The sequence below is a fragment of the Lepus europaeus genome, chromosome 20 (assembly GCF_033115175.1).
Source record: "Lepus europaeus isolate LE1 chromosome 20, mLepTim1.pri, whole genome shotgun sequence".
NCBI lineage: Eukaryota > Metazoa > Chordata > Mammalia > Lagomorpha > Leporidae > Lepus > Lepus europaeus.
In genome coordinates this window covers 7,677,687-7,694,735 of record NC_084846.1, presented here as the reverse complement: position 1 = coordinate 7,694,735, position 17,049 = coordinate 7,677,687, and the positions used below count along the sequence as shown (strand labels likewise).

Here is a 17,049-nt window from a genome sequence, read left to right as displayed (position 1 = left end):
CCTCAGGGCCTTTGCTGTGCCCTCCACCTTCTCTGCACCCCACTCTCCAAATCACGCGGACTCCTGGATACCCCCAGACGCCCCTCCGTCTGGGCATTCCGACAGCTGGCAGGCCAGCCACGTTCTAATCTTTGTTTCTTGGTTTTCATGTGAGTGGCAGACAGATGACAGAGAGCACTCGGGCTCTGGTCCACTCCCCAAATGTCCACAACACCTGGGGCTGAAGCCAGGAGCTGGGAGCTCCATCCGGGTCCCCCCGTGTGGGTGGCGGGGGCCCGAGTGCTGGAGCCAGCACCTGCTGCCTCCCAGGGCGCTTGTGCACAGGGGGCGTGTGGCACAGCTGGAGCCGGGGCTGAAATCCAAGAGCTCAGACGTAGGGTGTGGACGACCTCCCCTCTGTCTTTGCTGGGCCCTAGGTACCCTGAGGGTTGTCGTTCCTGTGTCCCCTGAGGGCCTGGACACAGAAGGCACTCAGTAAATGTGGCACAGCTGCCACCAGCAACAGAGGCCACCGGTCCAAGTCGGAGCGCGGGTTCGAGTCCTGGCTGCTCCACTTCCCATCCAGCTCTCTGCTATGGCCTGGGAAAGCAGTGGAGGATGGCCCAAGTCCTTGGGCCCCTGCACCTGCGTGGGAGACCCGGATGGAGCTCCTGGCTCCTGGCTTCAGTCTGGCCCAGCCCTGGCCGTTGTGGGCATTTAAGGGACTAAACTGTATCCTCTCCTCTCCTCTCCTCTCCTCCTTTCCTCTCCCCTCCCCTCCCCTCCCCTCCCCTCTACTCCCCTCCCCTCCTCTCCTCTCCACTGCTCTCTGTTACTCTGCCTTTCAAATAAATCAATCTTTGGGAATAAGAAAAATGCTGTTGGCAGTGGGGTGAGCCAGTGCACAGCGGCCCCCAGGGCTCACCTCTTGAGGAAGCAGGAACCACAAGAGGCCGCCCCGCCCCACCCTGCTGACGCACAGACCCTGAACTGAAACCAAGGCTCCTGCAGCCAGCTCGGCACAGCCCGGAGGGAGGGCCGGGGCCACCCAGGAGTCTCCCAGGTAGGAGCCTGAGAGTCCCCAGACACCCCCCCACACACAGGGATACAGAGCGTGGGGCCCGGGCTGGGCCAGAAGGGGTCCTGACAGGCATTGAAATGAGGAGGAAATTTCTGGAGGCTATGAGGGAGGACTTCCTGGAGGAGGAGGCCTTGGAGGGGAAAACTGGGGGGGGGGGTCACTCCTGGCAGGCAGAGGCATGGAGGGGAGATGGCAAGTGAGCCCAATGCATTCTGGGTAAAGGAAGATTGTCAGGGATGGATTGTAGGGGCAAAAGCTTGAAACTCAGCAGGCGTCCACGCATCCCCAAACAGTTCCCCCTCGGCCACCGGCCACCGGCCTCCTCCCCGTCGTCCTCCGTGCCAGCCCAGCACCAAGTGATGCCGGGGACAAAGAAAACAAAGCCAAGCACGAGACCAAAGAGCCTAGCTCCAGGTCCCTGGGCAGCAGAAACAGCCAGGCAAGTAGACCCCAAATGCCGTGTGGTCACGTCTGGGGCCAGGGGAGGAAGGCTGGGAGGGTGGGGAGCAGAGAAGGGTGCGTGGGCTGCCAGGAAGAGGGGACATTTCTGTGGGGTTTTGAAGGCTGAGTAGAAGTTCTTCCAAGTAGAAAAAAGAATAAGCTTGTAAGGTTGTGCTAGGTCACCACAGGATTCATGAATTATTTTATGCACACACTTAACAAGAGCGCATCACAAAGTTTAGGGGGAACAGAATCAAAGCATTTAATTTAGGGCTGGGTGTTTGGCCTGGTGTTTCCTATGCCTATGGCCCACATCTGAGTGCCTGGGTTCCGGTTCTGGCTCGGCTTCCTGCTAACGCACACCCTAGAACGCAGCAGGTGATGCCCCCAGCACTTGGGTCCCCTGCCACCCACATGGAAGACCTGGGTTCAGTACCTGGCCCGTGGTCCAGCCTGGACCATGGCAATGGCATTTGTAGAGTTAACAGCCTGATGGGATATATATATATATATATATATATATATATATATCGCTTTCTCTCTCTTGCTCTCTCGCTCTCGCTCTGTCTCTGCACACACACGCACAGCCAAGTTGAAATCCATCTACGGGTTTTTCAAGTGCCTCTTTTCCCAGAATGCTTTGCAGGTGTGTGTGTGTGTTCTACAACGGGGACATGTTCTGAAAGTCAGCACCACTAGGGGGGTGAACAACCTATCAAATCAACCAACCTTTAAAAAAAAAAGGTTTCTCTGAATTGCATGCATAGCACTTTTTTTTTAATCTACAGTGCACACTTTTATGAACTTTTCCTTTCAATTTTTATCTACTTGAGAGGCAGGCAGACAGACAGACAGACAGCTCCCACACCCGGAAGCTGAGGTAGGAATTCAGTCCGGGTCTCCCACGCGGTTAGCAGGGACACAGCGTTGGGAGCCGTTGGTTTTCACTAGCAGGGAGCTGGCATCAGGAGCCAGGGCCAGGGCTCGAACCTGGCGTCTCAGTGTGGGCTGTGAATGCCCCAGCCGGGGCCCCAGCTGCTGCCCATGACGCTCCAGAAGACTCCCTGGCGTGGATTTCAAAAATGGTTTTGCACCAACATAAACTCACATTTTATTCTGTTTTCCATGAGCTTTGGGGAGGGCCCTCAGGATAGGTAGATACATAGACACACGGAACAGCGAATGGGTGTTAAGTGGGTGGATGGACGGATGGACGGAGGACAGAATGATACGTGGGTGGGTGGATGGGTGGATGGATGGGTAGGTGGATGGGTGGGTGGGTGTGTGGGTGGATGGATGGATGGGTGGATGGGTGTGTGGGTGGATGGATGGATGGGTAGATGGGAGGGTGGGTGGGTGGATGGATGGATAGGTGGGTGGATGGGTGGGTAGGCGGGTGGATGGATGGGTGGGTGGGTGGATGGATGGATGGGTGGGTGGGTGTGTGGGTGGATGGATGGATGGGTGGATGGGAGGGTGGGTGGGTGGGTGGGTAGGCCAGTGGGTGGATGGGTGGGTGGGTGGATGGGTGGGTAGGCGGGTGGATGGATGGGTGGGTGGGTGGGTGGGTGGATGGATGGATGGGTGGGTGGGTGTGTGGGTGGATGGATGGATGGGTGGATGGGAGGGTGGGTGGGTGGGTGATGGGAGGGTGGGTGGGTGGGTAGGCCGGTGGGTGGATGGGTGGGTGGGTGGATGGATGGATGGGTAGGTGGATGGGTGGGTGGGTGGTTGGATGGGTGGGTAGGCGGGTGGGTGTGTGGGTGGATGGATGGGTAGGTGGATGGGTGGGTGGGTGGGTGGATGGATGGATGGGTAGGTGGATGGGTGGGTGGGTGGATGGGAGGGTGGGTGGGTGGGTAGGCCGGTGGGTGGGTGGGTGGGTAGGCGGGTGGGTGGGTGGGTGGATGGATGATAGGCGGGTGAGTGGATGGGTGAATGGATACAGATAGAATGAAGAGCTATATGGATGGAAAGATAGATGACAGGGTGATGAATGGATGAATGGATAATTTTTTTGAGATTTATTTATTATGTATTTGAAAGGCAGAGTTGGAGAGAAGGAATGAGAGGAAGAGAGAGAGAGAAAGAGAGAGAGATCTTCCATCCGCTGGTTCACTCCCCAAGTGACTGCCCTGTGCCAGGATGAAACCAGGAGCCTGGACCTCCATCCGGGTCTCCCACCTGGGTGGCCCCTCTGCTTTCCCAGGTGCATTAGCAGAGAGATGGACCGGAAGTAGAGCAGCCAGGACTGGAACCGGCGCCCATAAGGGATGCCGGCGCTGCAGGTGGCGGCTTTACCCGCTCCACCACAGCGCCAGCCCCCCTAGCTCTTTTCATAATGGTGGTAATAAGACTAAACACAAAAGGGAAAGTTCTTCAGGGAATTTATTGGAAGGAGCTGCCAGGCACATAGTAGGTGCATAGGAAATGCAAGCCGGTGTTGAACGCATTGCACTGTCCAGTCTGGAGGACTTCTCGAAGGAGGCAGCACCATAAGCTGCAAGAACAGAGCCAAACTGAGCAGTGGGCCAAGTCTGACCCTTTCTCCGTCTCTCTCGTCCCCAGGTAACGTCCCCCCGACCCTGGGGCAGCCATGACAGAGGCCAGAAAGCTGCCTCCCCCGCTACCCCCACGTCTGGACTGGTTCGTGCACACCCAGATGGACCAGCTGGCCCAAGACGGGGTCCCCGCGTGGTTCCATGGCACCATCTCAAGAGAGTGAGCACAACCCATGCCCTCCCCCTGCCCTGTCTTTCCTCGGCCCCAATCCTGAGCAGAATTCTAGGCTCAGCTCACCATGTAACGAATCTGAGTTTCCCAATCCCCAACACTGCCTCCTCCTTGACTCACTGTGTGACCGTGTGCAAGCGACTTCCCCTCTCTGGACCCTGATCAGCTCTGCCTGTCCAGCACCCCCTACCTCTCCCAGGCCAGGCATCACCAATCGATAAGGAGCAGGATGCAGCCTCAGAATCCTCAACCCAGCTCCTCTCAATCCAACCGGATAGAACCAACGCGCCCTGGCGAGGACGCAAGCAAGCCAGCCCTCTGGGGCCTGGCTCCACATAGACAGAGACAAGGCAGCCAGGGCCACCCTCTGCACGCAGGAAGTGGACAGGAAGCCATGGACACGGGAAGAGGGAGCACCCTGGTGGCCCACTGGACACGGTCACAGGCATCGCAAGTTAATTCTCAGCGTTTATTTCCAGTGTAACCAAGAAAGCATCCATCATTCTGGGCACATGATCGAGCAAAAAAAAAAAAAAAAAATGCTTCCAGAGAAAGTTCCAGGACACACACACCGTTCACCCTGGGTCCCTGTGTGGGATCTGCTCCTGGGTCCCCCCACACCCCGTGGACACGCAGGCGACAAGGACAAAAACAAACAGATCAAAGTCCCCAGTATCCGGAACAGATGCTCCCAGCTCATCTGGCAATGAGGTTGCTGTGCCTTTAAGGCTGCTGAGGATCAGAGACAGACAGAGCTCGACCTGAGGTCACACAGCGTAATGAGCAGAGGAGCTGGGGGCTGGGAACCTACGACCTTCCCGACCTTCCCGGTGCCACCCGGATCCGCCCAGAGGAGCCCTAACATGGGTGGGGGTGGGGGACACGAGAGGAGGTCGTGTGACCCCCGCATCCTGCTCCTTATCCATTGGTGATGCCTGGCCTGGGAGAGGTAGGGGGTGATGGACAGGCCCTGGGATCAAGGTCCCCAGAAGCCTCAGACCACCCTGGAGAGCCCAGGCTATGATTGTTCATTTGGAAAAAAACACAAAGTCCTAGGAGGACCCCGGGGGGGCAAGAGCCTGGACCCTGACTATCTCCTCCCTGTGTGTGTGTGTCCACCCCACCCCCACCCCCCAGGACCGCCGAGAACTTGCTGGAGTCACAGCCGCTGGGGTCCTTTCTCATCCGGGTCAGCCACAGCCACGTGGGCTACACCCTGTCCTACAAGTAAGCCTCGGATTAGGGGGCCCCCTGGAGCTGGCGGCAGGTGCACTCTGGGCGTGGCCTATTGGCCTGGAGATGGCTTGTGGGCGGGGCAGGGTGTTCGGGCGGCGCGGTGGGCGTGGCCTAGGCTTTCACCGCTGCAGGCGGGCATTCTTGTCTTGGCCAAGTCGGACCCCTCTGGGGGAGGGAGACGCGGGGAGGCCCAGAGCCGGATCCGATCTCGGTGCGCGGCCGCAGAGGGCAGGTGCGGGGTTCAGGCAGCCACACCCCTCGTGGGGCGCTGCAAGGGATTCCCGCCTCTGCTCCCCTGGCAGGTAGCAGGTGCAGGCGTGGCTCCAGCGCCTGGGTCTGTGCCACCCCCCTGGGAGACCTGGGTGGGGCTCCTGGCTTTGGCCTGGCTCAGCCCCGGCTGTTGTGGATGGGAAAAAAAAATTCCAATGGCTTAACTAAAAGCTACCCACCATGGGAAACCCTTGGCCCCCGGGTCACACAGCCCAAGACTGGCTTTGTCATTTCTTGCTGTGCGACCTTAGAAAGTCACTCAACCCCTCCGGGCCTCTCGAAGCCCTTCGTGGGCCATCGCATCCGTTCAGAGATTGTCCAAGCATCTATTGAGCGCCTGCTGTGTGCTAGGCACCTAGCCTTCTTCAGGGGTTACACTGAGCCCTGGCCAGGCTTGGCGTGAACCTTCGCGGCTCCGGGTCGCCAGTGGGGAACCGGAGGCGCGCTGGGGCAGGCCGCGGGCCGCTCAAGGGGAGGCGGTGTCTCCGCAGAGCCCCCGGCTGCTGCCGCCACTTCATGGTCAAGCTCCTGGACGACGGCAGCTTCGTGATCCCCGGGGAGCAGGTGGCCCACGCCTCGCTGGGCGCCCTGGTCACCTTCCACCAGCAGCACCCGGTCCAGTCGCGTGCGGAGGAGCTGCTGACACAGCCCTGCGGGCAGGTGAGGACCCGCCAGGGCCGGGACCGGGCAGGGCTTAGCTGTGGTGGGCGGGGCACGGTTCCTTATAAGGCTCTGTGGGTGTGGCCTAGGTCTTAGCTGTTATGGGCGGGGCATGATTCCTTATTATTATGCAGGGGGTGTGGTCTGCAGCGGCACTATTGTGGGCGGGACCCGACTCCCTGTAAGGCTCAGGGGGTCATGGCTTGGGCCCTGAGACCCCCTGTGGGTGGGGCACAAGTCCTTAGACGGCTCAGTGTGTGTGGCCTACAGGCCAAGACCTGCTGTGGGCGGGGCCTGTCTCCTTAGACATTTTGGTGGGTGGGGCCTGGTTCCCCCACGGCTGCTGTGGGCGGGGGAGTTCCTGGGACCCGCCTGCCCGGGCGTGTCCAGGGCCCCTGCCCGGCCTCTTTCGCCCTGCGCGGGACTGAGCTGCAGGGCCCTCCTGCCCCAGGAGGATCCAGAAAACGTGGACTACCAAGATCTCTTCATTTACTCCACCGCCCTGGCGGAGGACGCTTGCCGCTCCGCCCACGGCCCCGGCGACCGTCGGCCCACGGACAGCAAGCCATCGGCAGAGACGGACCGCGGACCCAGCCGGGAAGCCCCTCTCGGGGAGGCCCGGCAGGGGGTCTGGAGGAACCTCAAAGCGCTGCCCCAAGCAGGCAAGAGGCTCCAGGAGCAGCTGAGGTCCCGCCTCTCGGCTGTGAGCTTCTCGTCGCTCCGGGACCCCGGGCGGACAGCGGCGACCCAGGGCTCCGGGGCCAGCACAGGCAGACAGGGACACTCGGGACACCCGGCCCGGGCGGGCAGTGTCTCCTCCTCGGTGGCCACACCCCTGAAAAGCCCCTCACAGCCCTCGAAAGACAGAGATGCCCCCTCCAGGAAGGCCACCAGGTCTACGAGCTGGAGCGAGCCAACGCCGAGGCACCGCGGCTGGCACCACGCGGCCGTGAGGGCGCTGTCCTCCCACGGGTCCGAGCCGCGGCCGGGGGACTTGGAACAGCCCGAGGACTGGCTCCCCGAGGAGTACCGCCCGCCGCCGCCCTTTGCCCCGGGGTACTGCTAGAGGATGGGGCGATCTTGGCTCCGGGCCCCTGCCGCTGGGGGGCCAGCCTCAGCCCTGAGCCTCCCCTCCCCGCTCTCTCCAGTCCCCAGGGACCAGGGACACTAATAAAGGTGCTTTGGGGACCTATTCCCGCGGTTGTCTACGGCGCCCGCCGGGTCGGGCACCTGCTGTGTGCCCGGCGCTGACCCGGCCCCGCCCCGCCCACCTCCAGGTCTCCCCGGCAGGGGCAGGGGCCCAAGGACTTGGGCCATCGTCCACTGCTTTCCCAGGCCACAGCAGAGAGCCACTTCCTGCCTTTACAAGTGTGGAAAGATCTAGACGGCAGCGCTCGCCACCCTTTTTATTATTATTATTATTTTTAAACAAATAGGGAGATCCTGGACCAGAGAGGGTGCGGCCAGCCCCTGAGTCACACAGCAAAGGCAGAGGTCGGGGGCCCAGGACCCGGACAGAGTCCCCAGGGCTCCCAGCGCGCCGAGGGCTCCCTCCCGGGTCTGCCGGCTCAGATGCGGATGTGGAAGGTGCTGAGAGAGAGAAAGAGCGCCATTGCGGCGCCAGCAGGGGGCAGCACTCGCCCTGCGCAGTCCCCGAGGCCCGCAGGGACCCCCCCCCCGCCGTGGGGGGCGACCCCGCCCCCCCTTCCCCTACCCCCCCCCCCACATCCAGGGCACCTGCTGCGGCTACAAGAGAAACATTGTATTGAAGTGTTGGTTACTGCATCTAACTGAAGATACAATGAATCGGCCTATCGCTCAACGCCGCACAACGGCCAGGGCTGGGCCAGGCTAAAGCCGGGACCCCGACGTGGCTGTCACCTGCTGCCCCCCTGGGTACCCCGGGCACTCAGACGCGGGGACGCGAGCAGCGATGGAGCCGCAGCCTGCACTGCGTGCCGGGGTCCGTGGGTGGCGCGCGGCGGACGCCCCAGCTCTGCCTGGGAATTGCTAAGGGGGCGGCGGGGAGGGGTTCTGAGATGCTCTCTCTAGGCCTCAGTTTGTACCTCTGCAAGATGGGTGAATGTGCAGGGCTGGGCACCGGAGCAGGTGCGGCCCCAGGCAGGGGACCCTCTGTGTGGCGGCACTCAGCGCTGTCTGCCAGGGAACCTGGGGCTTATCCCAGGTGAAGGTGGTCTCACGGGCTTGGACTGTCACAGGCCGGCCCTGTGGCCTAGCAGGTAGCCCCTGGGCTAATCCACTTAACCCTCCCTGGCAGCCTGGCGGTACTGGGTTCTGAGTCTCCCGCAAGGCTGTCCAGGGACAGCTGCACGGTCTGCGGCCTGCATCAGGCCGTGAACGCCGCAGGGCACCTGAGGAAGTCGGGCGCCCGCAGGATCATGTTCTGGAAGTCTTCCAGGGACAGCCGCCCGTCGTGGTCCCCGTCGGCCTCGTCCAGAACCCGCTCACACACCAGGCTCACTTCCTCGGCGCTCAGCTCCCCCCGCGTCAGCCTGCTCACCGTCTGCTCCAGGTCCCAGGCGCAGATGTAGTCATCGTTGTTAAAATCTGCAGGGTAGGGGGGACAGGCCACGGGGCCGGGGCTGGGCTGGCCCTGGTCACAGAGACAGAACCCGAGGCCCTGGGCCGGCCCCGAGAGCCTGCGGCACAGCCTGGGTCGTCTTTGCACTGGACTTGCGCAGGGACCTGCTGGGAGTCTTACTTGTGGATTGCCTAAGTATTCAGTGGGCGCCTACTGTGTGCTTGCGTGGTCTAAGTATATGTCACCCATCACTCAAAAAGTATGGCGTGAGCTACGCAGCGTGGGCTCTTTGCTGCATCGGGGTCTCCCACGCAGGTGCGGGGGCCCAAGCACGTGGGCCATCCTCCATTGCTTTCCCAGGCCATAGCAGAGAGCTAGACCGGAAGTGGAGCAGCCAGGACTCAAACCGGCGCCCATATGGGATGCCAGTGCTGCAGGTGCAGCGCCGGCCCCTCCTACGAGAAATGAAGCCCCACCGCCTGGTGATGGAGGCTGACAGGCTGAGAAGGAGCCAAGGGAAAGGTACCAGGCAGGAGCGCGGCAGGTGCAAAGGCCCTGGGGCACCCGGCATCTGCTGTGTTCAAGGCCAGTGTGGCGGGAATGGGGTGAGCAAGGGGCCAGAGTGGGCGGAGGGCCCAGCCGGGCCCCCAAAGCCCTCGGGGAGCCGTTTGCGGTGGACTCCATCTTGTTCCACACCTTGCCCACCCCGGGGCTGTGCACCCACCATAGATTTTAAAGGCATAGTAGGCCTTGAGGTCACGGGGAGCCATTTCGCTCATCACAGAAAACATGTCCAGGAAGTTGTGCAAGGTCATGTGCCCGTCGCCATCCTCGGAGAAGACCTGGGCGATCCGCTGGCGGAAGGGGTTATCCTGGGCACCGGAGGGAAACACGGAGGCTAGCCTTCCGCCAGGATCGCCGGGACACCCCCATCGGCGCACCCTCAGCACCCACCGCTCTGCTGGGCCCTCGCCTAGGGCGCCCTTCCGCCCACGCTCCAAGCCCCACTGGTCAACATGGCCACCACTTCCGGCTCCAAGGGCAGCCACGTGATCCAGGGACGGCCAATCCAAGATTGCCATTCGCTTAGCCACTGTGGATTGGCTCTGGGCTGAACACGTGACTCGAACTGACCAATCAGAGGCTGCCCTGGCTGGGAGAGCCTTGCTTCCTATTGGCTGTGGAGCTGAGGGGACCGGAAGCTGGGCTGACGGAGGGTCATGCTCCACCCCAGCTCCCTTGAGGGGCGTCAACCATGAGGCAAACAAGGACCCGGCCTTTATACAGGGCTTCGTAGGGAGAGAACCGACTCTCTCTGTCGCGCAACAGCCCCCGGGTGGAGCCCCTCACCCGAGTGACCGTGTCCCGCCCCGTCCCCAGCCCTCCATCCTGTCTCCGTGAGGCTGCCGCTGTGTGACCATGCCCAGTGTCCTGGCGTCTCTGAGCCCGGCGGGTCACTGCTGAAATAATGGCGTGGAGCGAAGTCCCCCCATGCCTGCCCGCCCCCGGCCGACGTACCTTGAGCTCGGGCATGCCGCAGATCAGCTCGTAGGGCACCTTGACCTGCGGGCAGCTGGTGTAGTCCAACGGGACCAGCTGGGGCGCCAGGTCCTGGTACCGATAGAAGAGCCTGGAACGGGGAGACGGACGCCGGGGAGGCGGGAGCCTCGGGCCCTCAGCTCACACTCAAAGAGAAGGCAGCAGGGGTGCTGGGCTTTGAAGCATGAGTAGGAGTTCGCGGGGTGGGGAGCAACTCGGAGGAGGAGACTGGTACCTGCCTGCCTGGGACGCCTGCCCACCCTTCCCGTACCTTCCTCCGTACCCTTCGGCCCCGGGGTGCTAGGCGGTGTCTCCGAGGGAGCCAGGAGCCCCTGGGCCCTACCCTGACAAAGTCCCCTCCCTTGGGTTGGGTTTCCGTGTGGCCTTGGGCGAGGGCTGCTCCCTCCCTGGGCCTCCGTTGTACGAAGCCAGGGGCGTAGGACCCCTCCCCTGGGACTCTCCTCGGGGGGCGAGGTGGGCGGTGGTCAGCGCCGGCCTGTGGGAGCCTCAGGGTGACCCCCACCCCCGCGAGCTGGCCTCCCCCGGACAATGGGGCGCGTGGGTGAGAGATGCGCCCATGAATTATAAATGGCCCATGCGCCCACACACGTGGGGGCCATGGCCCCGGGTCGCTCGGCCGCTGAACCCCGCGCCAGCTTGGGTTTCAACAGCCCCGAGTTCAAGGCCAAGGTCTTGGGGGGCCATGCCCTCCCGGGACACCGCCACCCCCACCCTGGGGAACCCTCCACAGCCTCAAGCCACCCCCCAGCAGCCCACAGCAGGCTCTGGACCCCCACCCTGACTCCAGGCCGGGGGGCGTCTCCCCAGCTCACACCGGCTCCGTGGGAGAAAGCCCAGGCTGCGACAAGAGGCGACTCCTCCCTCTGCGGCCCCTCCCCGCGCCCATGTCCCCTGCAAAGACCCCCCTTCCCCCAGCCATGGCCCTGACCCCGCTGACCTCAAGATCTCCTTCCTGGTGAAGAAGGTGCAGTCCTGGGGGGGGGGGGGGGAGAGACACCGACTTGGCCCCAACCCTGCTTCTAGAACCCTCGGGCCCCGCCTCCCTCCGGCCACACACCCGCCAGATGATCCTAACGCCCCCTCCCCCCCAACATGCACCTGCTCCAAAACCCCCAAGCCGGCCGCACACCCGGATGACCGGGGCTGGGCCCATTTCGCAGATCTGTGAGCTCCACTGAGGCCCCCTGGCAGCCGCTCTCACCTGGAATTCCTCCAGCTGCTGGGGGGTGAAAACGCTCTGCTTGTTGCCCATGGCCAAGGCCACAGCTTGGACTCTCGGGTCCCTGCGCGACCCCCTGACAAGCCCCCGGTCTCCCTCCGGGCCTCCGTCTGCAGTGGCCGGGCTGTTGTGCACCAGCGTCTGGGAAAATACTCCTGCCCTGGCTGTCACCTGCCCACCCCCCCTGCCCGATCCGCCCTGTCACCCCCCAGCCTGAGAGAGACTCGGGTTACAGCCGAGCTCGCTGGACAGCAGCCTGGACGTGTCCACGCCACCACCATCGGGAGTTCAGGGAGGCAAATCCCAGCTGTCTACTGTGTGACCTCGGCCAGGTCGCCTGCCCTCTCTGAGCCTCAGGGAGCTGGGGGTTAAGTGAGCGTCTGCCTCCTGGGGTCGTTCTGCACATCTAAAGCGCAGGTTGGGGGTTCAGATCAGCCAGCTGTGACCGGACTGAATCCTGAGTCCCGCCTGCAGCTGTCAATCAGACCAGGACTTGTCAGAGCCTTCAGGGTCCCGTGGGCACCGTGCATCCTCCAGGGGAGCAGCCTGTGAATACCCAGAATCCTCCTGGCAGAGACTCGGGTCGACAGCTCTCAGCCTGGGGCCACAGTGGTGGTGCAGCGGGTTAAGCTGACACAGGCAGCATCCCATGGGGTGCAGGTTCAAGTCCCGGCTGCTCCACTTCCGATCCAGCTCTCTGCTGTAGCCTGGGAAAGCAGTGGAAGATGGCCCAAGTGCTTGGGCCCCTGCACCCGCATGGGAGACCCAAATGGAGCTCCTGGCTCCTGGCTTTGGATTGGCTCAGGTCCAGCCGTTGCAGGCATTTGGGGAGTGAACCAGCGGATGGAAGACCTCTCCCTCCCCTTTTCTGTAGCCCTGCGTCCCAAACAAACAAACAAAGCTCCGATATAAAAGAGGAAAAACAAAGTCCAGAGAGGTCAAGCCACTTGCTCCAGGGCACACAGCATTGGAAGTGCCAATCTCCAAGATCTGTCTCAAGCAGTCTCTGAGGCCAGGCTGCTGGGGGGGGGAGCAGGCTGGCCCATCTGAGTCTGTCCTGTCCGTCTCTGATTCCGTGCGGCCCAGGAAGGTCCGGCCGGGCAGCGGGAAGTCCATTCTCAGGGCGGATCCAGCATTGGACGTCTGCCTGCTGCCCCCTGCTGGTAGGACTGGGAAAGGCCGTCGCGGTCCCCGTTTTGGGGTCCCGTCTCCCTGCAGGTTTACAGACCCGTCCAGCTTCTGCTGTCTTCGCCCCTCTGCCCTCTCCTCTCCCCCACCTCCCCCGCCTCCAAAACACGCTCCCTGGAAAACGGGGAGCGACAGCCCCCAGAAATCCGATGCACGAATGTCCACAGCCTGGGCCCAGCGATGGGGCCGCCACGCAGGGGCGGAGGCCACTTGGCAAAGCCCGTGGCCACTCGCTGGTTGGGGACCAGTCTCTGAGGAAGTCCTCTGGCCCCTGCCATCCACGCGGGACTCGGATGGAGCTCCCGGCTCCCGGCCTCAGCCTGGGCGCATCGGATTGTCCCCGTCTGCCTCCCTGTGGCCTCCAAGCCGGGAGGCTGAGAATGAAGCTTGTATTCTGGGGACATCCAAAGCTTGCCACCATCAAGCTTCAGGCTACGGAGGCGACAGGGGCGCGGCCAAGAGGAACGGAGCCAATGTCGGAACAAAAGACTCCCGCAGTGATGGTCCGACCTGGACTCGGCCCAGGTGAGTGGACAGAGCGGATCGGGTTGCACGATGGGAGAAGGCGCAGAAGCACAGGGAAATGAACTGTTAGACCCAGGCAGAGGACGGAAGAGCCTCCAGCGTCGGCCTGGAACACTGTTTCATTTATATGGAACTTTCGAAAACTGGCTTATTGATGAGAGGGAGAGAAGGAGAGAGGGAGAGAGATCTTCCATACGCTGGTCGCTGGCTCACTCCCCACATGCCCACAGCACCTGCTGGGACGCGGCCCAAGCAGCTGGCAGCTGGGAACTTAATCAAGCTGCTCGTGCTGAGTGGCGGGGGCCTCCTCCCAGCAGGGAGCTGGAAGAGGGGGTGCCTGAGACTGACACGGGACGTGGGCGTCCTACTGGGGACCTCAACCACATTTTTTTTAAAAGTCTCTTCTACTCTTTGTGGCCCCTCTACAAAATGAATCAATTAATTAATTAAATTCAATTTTAAAAATCGGGTGGGCGCCGGCGTGAGCTGCAGCCTGCGGTGCTGGATCTGCGAGCATCGGTTCGAGTCCTGGCTGCTCCACTTCCCATCCAGCTCTCTGCTGTGGCCTGGGAAAGCAGTGGAAGATGGTCCGAGTGCTTGGGCCCCTGCACCCGTGTGGGAGACCCGGAAGAAGCTCCTCGCTTCTGGCTTCGGATCAGCCCAGCTCCGGCCATTGGGGCCAATTAGGGGGTGAACCACCGGATGGAAGACCTCTCTCTACTGCTCTATGTAACTCTTTCAAATAAATAAAATAAATCTTTAAAAATTCTTTAAAAAATTAATACATCAGCAGAGTTCAAGTAATGCGGTCATTCACCAAAAGCTGGAAAATTAACGAGCATTGGTTAAGTTCACAAAATTACATCCGGGGATCCACCGACCGCTCAAATCGTGGCAAAAAACGAGAACGGGACCCTCCGCGGCTCCAAAAACATTCAGAAAGGCAAAGAGCTTCAGGCATTCTACCTAGAGCTTCAGAGCCGGAAGTGGGTGTCCAAACAGGAAGTGTGGCGGGAAGCGAGTCGTACAGGACGCCCACGCGCCGGACTCCTCGCCACGCCCCAAACCGGAAATTACTCTCCTTCCGCTCCTAAGAGCGCATGCGTGTCGCCTAGTTCTACCAATCAGGAAGCAGGGAGGCGGGCGTTGGGGGGTGGGACTAGTGTCTGCAAACAGGAAGTGTGGCATTCCGCCTTCCGAACGGCAGGCCGGCCGCCATGGAGGCCTACGAGCAGGTCCAAAGGGGTCCCCTGAAGCTGAAAGGCGTCGCAGAGCTCGGCGTGACCAAGCGGTGAGAAGCCCGGGGGCCCGGCCCCCCGCCCGCCCACCCCCATCTTTCCCGGGGGGCCTCGGGCGTCTGTCTCGTGCTCTCTTCACCTGCCCCCGTCTCGGTCTCCCCCCTCCCAGGAAGAAGAAGAAGAAGGACAAAGACAAGGCGAAGCTCCTGGAAGCGATGGGGACGAGCAAGAAGAGCGAGGAGGAGAAGCGGCGCTGCCTGGACAAGCGGACCCCGGCGCAGGCGGCCTTCGAGAAGATGCAGGAGAAGCGGGTGCGGGGCCGGGGAGGGGCTGGGGGCGCCCAGAGGACCCCGGTGCACCTACAGCCGAGAGGTGCTGGATCGGGGCCGCGGGGCCGGGGCGGCCGCGCCTGGGTCCCGGTCCGGCTTCCTGGGGAGCACGGCAACTCACGCCCGCGTCTCCTGTCTTTGCAGCAAATGGAACGGATCCTGAAGAAAGCATCCAAAACCCACAAGCAGAGGGTGGAGGTGAGGCCCGGGCCGGCCGCGGGGCGGTGTGGGCGGAGGCGGCGGGGCCCCGCGCTGACGCCGGCTCTCTGCTCTGTGCGCAGGACTTCAACAGACACCTGGACACGCTCACGGAGCACTACGACATCCCCAAAGTCAGCTGGACGAAGTAGCCCCGGCCGCGCGCGAGGGGCAGCCCTGGCGCCCCGACCCCTCTCCCCCGCGCCCCCTCCGCCTGGAACCCCATTAAAGCGAGACCGCCCCCCACCCACGCGACTGTGCGTTCTTGGAAGGGAAACCCTGGTAGTCTGGCCCCGGGGCGCCGCGTTTGCATCCGGAGGTCAAGGTCGCCTCCCCAGTGTCTGCCCCCCCACCCCATGAGACGGACTCCCCAGGAGAGAGGCGCTAAGACGGCGTGGGCGGCCTTCCAGGCTCCGTGGCCTTGCAGCTCTCCGCTCAGCGCCCGGCCGCTGAGACAGCTCGGGTAGTAGATTCACTGCTTCCGGTGAGCCTGGAGCGGGAGCCCCACTTCCGGTGAGCTGGAGGGGGAGCACTGCTTCCGGTGAGCCTGGAGCAGACACCGCTTCCGGTTAGCTGGAGGGGGAGCCCCACTTCCGGTGAGCTGCAGCAGAAACCTCTCCCGGTGAGATGAACAGAAGCAGCACTTCCGGTGAGCATGGAGCGGGAGCATCACTTCCGGTGAACCTGGAGCAGAAGTAGCACTTCCGGTGAGCTGGTTCAGGAGCACTATTTCCGGCGAACAGCAGAAACCACTTCGGTGAGCTGCAGCTGTAGCATCACTTCCGGTGATCCCGGAGCACCCTTCTTCTAGGCGCCTCTGATAGGTGTCGAGTGCCCAGGCAGACGTTGCTAATCGATCGCGACGCTCCTCACCGTGGAAGCCTTGGAGCACTAGTCCCTGAGTGGGCATGCGCGAGCTGTGACGCGGCGGCCGCGATGGCTGTCGGGAGAAACAGTGTCCGGGTGGCCCAGGCGCTCGGGAGAGGGGGCCGCGCCGGGGCGAGGGGCTGTCTGTGTAAAAGCCGCGGAATAAAGCAAAGGCGTCGCTGAAGGGTCTGGGCGTCTGATTGCCTGAGCCGCGGCGGCCTGAGGCGCGTCCTGCCCTCCGGTCTTCCGGAGCGAAGCCAGGGTCTCGGGGCACGGCGGGAGGGCGCGGGCCCAGCAGGAAGCAGCGTCCCGGGTAGCCCTGGGAGGCACCGGGCACAGCGGGTAAAGCCCCGGTCTGCAGCGCCGGTATCCCACATGGGCGCCGGTTTGAGCCCCGGCTGCTCCACTTCCTATCCAGATCCCTGCTGTGGCCTGGGAAAGCAGTGGAGGATGGTCCAGGGCCTTGGAGCCCTGCACCTGCGTGGGAGACCGGGATGGAGCTCCTGGCTTCGGATCGGCGCAGCCCCGGCCGTTGCGGCCATCTGGGGAGTGAACCAGCAGATGGAAGACCTCCCCCCGCCAACTCTGTCTTTAAATAAAATTTTTTCTAAAACAATTTTCAGCTGAAGAATGCAGACACGCCATTGGTTATGACCCGACCAGGGCCGCTAAAAATGCAGCAGGAAAGCACACGTGCCCAGCAGCGGCTGGCGGTTTTTCACGAGGGCATTCCGGGCTGGCGCGGTCACCCATGTGGACACTGACAGGTGGCCGGAGAGGGCGGGAGGCCAGAGTTTGACCTCTGCACAGAGAAGCACCGCCTTCGCCCCGCCCTAGGATGCGTCACCCTTGGTGGCTGTGTGTAGGCCACACTCCCCGACCGGGCCGAGCTCCGCGGGTCTGGAGCCGCCCGGCTTCACCAGAGCCCCGCGGCCGGAGTCGCCCCGACTCCGCCGGCCCCGCCCCCCGCGCCCCACTTCCGG

At 62.6% G+C, this 17,049-nt stretch overlaps 3 protein-coding genes across 7 annotated transcripts; 2 read left to right on the top strand and 1 right to left on the bottom strand.

Moving 5' to 3' along the window:
* The first annotated feature begins 803 nt into the window (after nt 1-803).
* HSH2D (hematopoietic SH2 domain containing) lies at nt 804-7,583 on the top strand. 4 transcript variants are annotated; one of them, XM_062178650.1, is made up of 6 exons: nt 804-1,042; nt 1,354-1,499; nt 4,070-4,222; nt 5,372-5,461; nt 6,232-6,400; nt 6,855-7,583. In XM_062178650.1, the coding sequence occupies exons 3-6, from the start codon at nt 4,098-4,100 to the stop codon at nt 7,464-7,466; spliced, it is 996 nt and encodes a 331-aa protein (XP_062034634.1). In that variant the 5' UTR covers nt 804-1,042; nt 1,354-1,499; nt 4,070-4,097; the 3' UTR covers nt 7,467-7,583. The 4 variants fall into 4 exon arrangements, with proteins under 4 accessions (XP_062034634.1, XP_062034631.1, XP_062034633.1 ...); XM_062178647.1 differs by having other exon boundaries at nt 6,852-7,583; XM_062178649.1 differs by lacking the exon at nt 1,354-1,499 and having other exon boundaries at nt 6,852-7,583.
* Nucleotides 7,584-7,968: 385 nt separating this feature from the next.
* CIB3 (calcium and integrin binding family member 3) lies at nt 7,969-11,764 on the bottom strand. 2 transcript variants are annotated; one of them, XM_062178815.1, is made up of 6 exons: nt 11,704-11,764; nt 11,440-11,474; nt 10,461-10,572; nt 9,667-9,814; nt 8,773-8,968; nt 7,969-7,990 (listed from the first exon to the last, which is right to left on the bottom strand). In XM_062178815.1, exons 1-6 carry the CDS (start codon nt 11,752-11,754, stop codon nt 7,969-7,971), a joined length of 564 nt encoding a protein of 187 aa, XP_062034799.1. In that variant the 5' UTR covers nt 11,755-11,764. The 2 variants fall into 2 exon arrangements, with proteins under 2 accessions (XP_062034799.1, XP_062034800.1); XM_062178816.1 differs by lacking the exons at nt 10,461-10,572; nt 11,440-11,474 and having other exon boundaries at nt 11,704-11,754.
* A 2,843-nt stretch (nt 11,765-14,607) lies between these two features.
* On the top strand, nt 14,608-16,250 carry FAM32A (family with sequence similarity 32 member A). The gene is made up of 4 exons (XM_062179147.1): nt 14,608-14,725; nt 14,842-14,983; nt 15,146-15,199; nt 15,283-16,250. Exons 1-4 carry the CDS (start codon nt 14,652-14,654, stop codon nt 15,349-15,351), a joined length of 339 nt encoding a protein of 112 aa, XP_062035131.1. The 5' UTR covers nt 14,608-14,651; the 3' UTR covers nt 15,352-16,250.
* Nucleotides 16,251-17,049: the final 799 nt, after the last annotated feature.